This window comes from Aethalodelphis obliquidens, unplaced genomic scaffold, assembly GCF_003676395.1.
Source record: "Aethalodelphis obliquidens isolate GAN/ISIS:26980383/991018 unplaced genomic scaffold, ASM367639v1 scaffold45, whole genome shotgun sequence".
Taxonomy (NCBI): Eukaryota; Metazoa; Chordata; class Mammalia; order Artiodactyla; family Delphinidae; genus Aethalodelphis; species Aethalodelphis obliquidens.
The window spans coordinates 16,355,941-16,361,940 of NW_020837989.1; the positions used below are offsets into that span (position 1 = coordinate 16,355,941).

General features: G+C 39.3%; 1 protein-coding gene across 2 annotated transcripts in view; it reads left to right on the forward strand.

The window, feature by feature from the left end:
• The window catches only part of DIAPH1 (diaphanous related formin 1), a 97,758-nt gene that overhangs the window by 33,941 nt on the left and 57,817 nt on the right, over positions 1–6,000 (forward strand). For both annotated transcript variants that reach the window (XM_027081788.1, XM_027081789.1), the window contains 7 exons: positions 242–305; positions 1,487–1,626; positions 2,846–2,954; positions 3,415–3,525; positions 3,847–3,965; positions 4,637–4,753; positions 5,386–5,501. In XM_027081788.1, coding sequence (XP_026937589.1) covers positions 242–305; positions 1,487–1,626; positions 2,846–2,954; positions 3,415–3,525; positions 3,847–3,965; positions 4,637–4,753; positions 5,386–5,501 — 776 coding nt within the window. The remainder of the gene's footprint in view (positions 1–241; positions 306–1,486; positions 1,627–2,845; positions 2,955–3,414; positions 3,526–3,846; positions 3,966–4,636; positions 4,754–5,385; positions 5,502–6,000) is intronic.

The window sequence follows — 6,000 nt, forward strand, 5'->3', positions numbered from 1 at the left end:
CAGGGAGTTAAAGAGAAGATTTTAATATAATACTGAATTCTTGGTTTATGAGAGGATTAACCAATGGTTCTTTCTTCAGCTACCTCTTTTCGCCAGTGTTTTAGGGTAGAGTGCTATGTGCTAGAATTTACTCAGCTACTAGTTGGGAGTGTTCCTAAGACCCTTGTTTACAAGATTGAAAAGTCAAATGGGGAGGGGTATAGAATGAAGGGACTTCACTGATTATGTCTTCTACATGCAGAAGCTACGATAGCCGTAACAAGCATGAGATCATCCGCTGCTTGAAAGCTTTTATGAACAACAAGGTAAGATATTTCCCATTCTCATTCAACCCCCATCGTGACCGCTGTTTTTTCTCTTCTGTTGGCAGACTCAAAAAGGGACCTAGGAATATGAGGTTCAAGGCTTCTAGCTTTCCCTTTTAGTACCGTAACTTTTTGATCACCACATACACATACTTTTATGGATCTTTTCCCTCAGTTGTAATGTCTGTTTCAGAGGATAGGCTTAATTTTCTTCTTCTGTTTATACTTTTTTTGCTAATTCTTAAATTTCCTGACCTGTAGTTATTATTTTTGGAAGGTTTACTTTATTTTCTGCTTATTTGTTGTTGTTTTTTCCCCAGTCTATTCCTACTTTACAATCTTTTCTTCCTTCCTTTCTTTTTCTTTCTCTCTTTCTCTCTCTCTTCCTCTTTCTTTTTCTTTTTTTGTCTGTTTAGTATTTAAACTTAGGGATCCTACAGTTATTTGTTCCTCAGTGCAAATCTGTCTTCCTCACTATTTAATTTTGTTATAATTATTCCACTGGCTTAGGGGGAGCATTGAAAAGAAACATAAGAATCAAAGTTTTTATTCTTGGAAGACATAGAATTCTGTTGTGTCTTCTAGAAAATTATTTTGCTCTGCTCATTTCTGTTTAGCTATATTGGAAAAAGTGTTCTACCCTATATTAGTTTGCTAGGGTTGCTATAACAAAGTACTACAAACTGGGTGTCTTAAACAACAGAAGTTCATTTATCTCACAGTTCTAGAGGCGATACGTCCAAGATAAGGTGTTGATAGGGTAGGTTCCTTCTGAAGGCTGTGAGAGAGGGTATGTCCCATGCCTGTTTCCTAGCTTCTGGTGTCTCGCTGGCAATCCTTGACATTCCTTGGCCTGTAGATGCATCACCCCAATCTCAGCTTTTGTGTCCACGTGGCGTTCCCCCTGTGTGCACATCTGTGTCCAAATTTCCCCTTTTTATAAAGATAACCATTATATGGGATTAAGGGCCCACCCTACTCTAGTCTGACCTCATGGTAATCTAATTACACCTGCCAATGACACTATTTCCAAATAAGGTTACATTCTGAGGTGATGGGGGTTAGGACTTAAACATACGAATTTTGGGAGGAGCACCATTCAATCCATAAGAACCCGTAAACTTGTCCTTGGTTAGATGCTCTCACCTTTAAGCCTCCCTTTTCTCTTTTTGTCCTATCAGTTTGGAATCAAGACCATGTTGGAGACAGAAGAAGGAATTCTGCTGCTGGTCAGAGCCATGGATCCTGCTGTTCCCAACATGATGATTGACGCAGCTAAGCTGCTTTCTGCTCTTTGTATCCTAGCACAGCCGGAAGACATGTATGTGACTGGAATTATTTTTCTTCTCTATTTTTTTTATCATCTTCTTTAGTCTAGAGGAATATTAAGTTGCTTGGGTGTCCACTTAGTCTTAAATACTAGGTAAGACTATATTTCTTACATGAACACTGTGTATCTTAATATTTAAGAAAGATTGTTAAGAGATGGAAGCTGTTCTGCATGTACCACTGGTTATCAAAGGTACTGCAGGATCTCCTAGATCTCCATTAATGTCTGTATTGTCTAGGACAAGGGTTTCTTTTTACATTTTTTTAAAATTCAGAAGTAACACACCATTATTTTTAAAATTCAAACAACATAGAAGTATATGAAGTACAATTTAACAACATCATCCCTTTGGCAAACCCTATTCAGCAGAGGTAACCACTGTTAATGGTGTGGTACAGTCTCATAGATCATTTTCTAGCACAGACAAATATTTACTAAATTCTGACACACCTGCCACTCCAAAAGATGGTTTCTTAGAATTAAGGAAAGATGGCTTATGCCTATAAAACCAATCTCATGTATAGGATAGATTTTTATTTTTGTGGAGGGGTTTGGTTTAACAAAAGCTAAATCATACCACCATTCTTTTCAACTTGTTTCTTTTTATTTAACAGTAGCTCTTGGACATTCTTCTCTGGCAGTACTTCTAGATCTATCTTATTATCTTTAGTGGCTGTTTAGCATTTCATACTCTGTACGTCCCATAATTTAATGATTCCTTCATTGCTAGACTTTTAGGTAGAATTTTTTTTTAGCACATTCTGACCCCTGCTCCAGATGATAAAAAGTTTTATTATCAATTCTTGTGCATATATTCTTTGTACATATATTATTTCATATTTATGTGTTTATGTTAGATAGATTTTCTAGAAGTAAGCCAATGTTATGTGCATTAAAAAAATTGGTACTGTTAAATGCCCCTCCAAAAGTTGTACCAATTTATATGCCATAGAACAGGGGTCTTAATTTGGTAAATATAGGTAGGAGTCTGGGGCGGATTTTAGGGAGTGCATTTTTCTGAAGAGATGGTCCTTAGTTTCCTGTTGATCTGGCCTCTGCTCCAGGTGATGAGAAGAAGAATGTGAGAAATCCAGAACATTGCTAATGTCTGTTTCCTAACTGATCTATGCCTCTGTATAATATACCTGTTGTGTACCTGTCTGTGTCAGAGCACCCAACCAGTTCTCTCCCTTTCCTTACTGTCTGGCAGGAATGAAAGAGTTTTGGAGGCGATGACAGAAAGAGCTGAAATGGATGAGGTGGAACGTTTTCAGCCACTGCTGGATGGATTAAAAAGTGGGACCTCCATTGCTCTCAAGGCATGTATACCTATGAAACTTGGCCCAAAAGTAGAATTCAAGATAGAAAGACTTAAGTTCATTTGACCTTTTAAGAGAACACATGGAGTGGTTACCAATGATATATATTTCAAAGTTCTTTCTGAAGGGAAAATGATTACCCTTCTCTCCAAGAAGGCAGAGAAAGAACTGTCTTCCTCATTATGAGATGGAAAAAAGTCATGGTATTTATTTACAGGCTAGAAAAATCAAGGCCTAGAACAGATTATACCATAGAATCTCTGGAATCCTTTAGACCTCTGAACTCTCCAGACTTGTGTTTAAACCAAGTTGTATTGCTATATATAAGGAAGTCATTCTTGTAGTTTTTGTACTGAATCTTCTAGGTTATATTCGGGGGCCTCAGAATGCATGTAAAGAGAATGGAATCTTGATCCCTAGGAGTTAACATTGACACAGCTGCTGAATTTTCTTATTTTAGGTGGGATGCCTACAGCTGATCAATGCTCTCATCACACCAGCTGAAGAACTTGACTTCCGAGTTCACATCCGAAGCGAACTGATGCGCTTGGGGCTGCATCAAGTGTTGCAGGTGAGATGCAACACTTCATTAGAAAGGCTGGGCTGGTTCCTTCCTGCTCTTATATCCCCATCATCCCTGGGAAGACTTCGGTTTTCAGTTTAAAAACCAGGTTGAGGGAGTGCCCTGGTGGTCTAGTGGTTAGGATTCAGCACTTCCACTGCCGTGGGCCAGGTTCAATCCCTGGTTGGGGAACTGAGATCCCGCAAGCCATGCGGCACGCCAAAATTTAAAAAATTAAAAAAAAAAAAAAAAAACAGGTTGAAATGTTTGGGTTTTTAACCAGCATAGGACACTTTTGGGTTCCCTGGCCTATACTTTTGCTGTTGACAGGACCTTCGAGAGATTGAAAATGATGATATGAAAGTGCAACTAACTGTGTTTGATGAACAAGGAGAAGAGGATTCCTATGACCTGAAGGGACGTCTGGATGACATTCGAATGGAGATGGAATATCCTTTTACTGACTGGGTTGAAGACACCAGACATTCAGTTGCATTCAGTTGTAGATCCCTGTAAGGAATGGTGTGGAGTTGATGACTTACACGAGGGCATTAGCCCTGTCTTCTTTGTAGATTAGGCAGGTGCCTTTTGATTGCCATTGGATATATTTACGTCATTGTGGACCAGAGAAGTTGGGAAAGGCGATCTGAGGGTTGCTCAACATGGAAGCAGCCATCAAAATTAGTATAGACCTCCTAGAACATGATAGCTTAGCTTATTAAGATGTAGAGCTGGTTTTGGGAGAACATAGACAAGTCAGGGAGTGAGGTTGTAATTTGCTCTCTTGTATGTTTCCATGAGACTGACGGGGAATAATTTGGTTACCTATTGATACTTGCCACAAGTGACTTTGAGGCAGTTACCTTTTTGTGTCTTGTCTACTGCTCGGTTTTCAAGCCAAGTACTAGGAGTTTTCTATCTCTGTGTATAGTACCCCCTGACCCACTGGTCCCCTGGCCAAAGAAAGTTTATAGAGCTTAAAGCTTAGGGCAGGGTTTACAGGAGGAACAGCTGTTAGAATAGAAGTGGCATCTTGCTACTTCTCCCGAGAGTTGGGCAAGCTACCTGTCAAACTTAGTTTCTAAATATATGCTTTCCTTAGCCTCTTCTCCTTTTCCACTGACTTCAGTGAAGTCTTCCAGATTCTCTTAAACACAGTGAAGGATTCAAAGGCAGAGCAACACTTCCTGTCCATCCTGCAGCACCTACTCTTAGTCCGAAATGACTACGAGGCCAGGTAAGGTGGTATACCTGTGGGAAGTTTTGAATTTGAGCCTAAGTGGAGAGTGCAAACTTCTTAAATTCAAAGATTGTCTGTAGAGAGAAAAGGAAAAGACAAAGACATGGATTAGAGTTCATTTTTAGTTTCAGACATTAAGGGAGTTGCCAGTTGTCCCTTTAATCCAACTGAAAGGCATCTCTGTGGAAGAGATGAGAGTGTATAAGGTGAACTGCCTCCCTCTTTTGGAATGGGGTGGTGGGGTGGAGTGAAGATGATAGCAAAGGAAGGCAGCCATTTAAAGTTGATTCATGTTGGAACATGAGATTCAAGCAGTAGAGTAGAGATTCAGCAATAGTAGTGTCCATCACAGGCAGGATCAAGCTCGAATTTTAGATGGAAAAGGATTTGCACTCGGAGGCAGATGGCAAGAAGTTTTGACTATCTGAAGTAGATGGGGTAGCTGATGTGGATGGAAGAGGGGGATTTCTTAGCATGGCAGCAATACTCTGTTAATTTTATGAAAAGGTCTTTTCCAGAACATTTATCCTCAGGTCCTTCTGCTGTCAAAACAGTTACCTTTCTTGATCCTGAATACCAAAATTTTATTTTGGTTTTCCTTTAATAACCTTATTTTGTTTCTTCTGTAGACCGCAGTACTATAAGTTGATTGAAGAATGTATTTCTCAGATAGTTCTGCACAAGAATGGGGCTGATCCTGACTTCAAGTGCCGGCACCTCCAGGTTGATATTGAGGGATTGATTGGTAAGCATATTTGTCTGTCTGGTTCCATAAAACATTGCTTCTTCTATCTTTCATTTTGCATCTTTCTTTCAGTGAAAATTTCAGAGAAGATACTTTTCTAGCCCCTGGTATTTCCATTTTCACCCTTTCTTAGGTGATATAACCAATACCTCTGCTAGGAATGTATAGGCCTTTAGTTTATTTCTACATAATTCTAAAAATTTATCCTGTCTCATACACCACCCCACGTTTTGAAGGGACTTCAGCTATTGTCTGCTACTCCTGCTGGTCCCAGAGATTCATAAGTATTACTTGTAGGTGTTCTCTGTGCCACCTGACATGGTGGCCTTACTGCATAACAGGCACTCAGAAATTATATGCTGAACTTAACTGAAAGTTCCATTTCTTTGTCTAGTACAGAACATTCTTTGTCTAGTACAGAACATTAAGAACATTTCTTTGTCTAGTACAGAACATTCTTTGTCTAGTACAGAACATTCTTTGTCTAGTACAGAACATT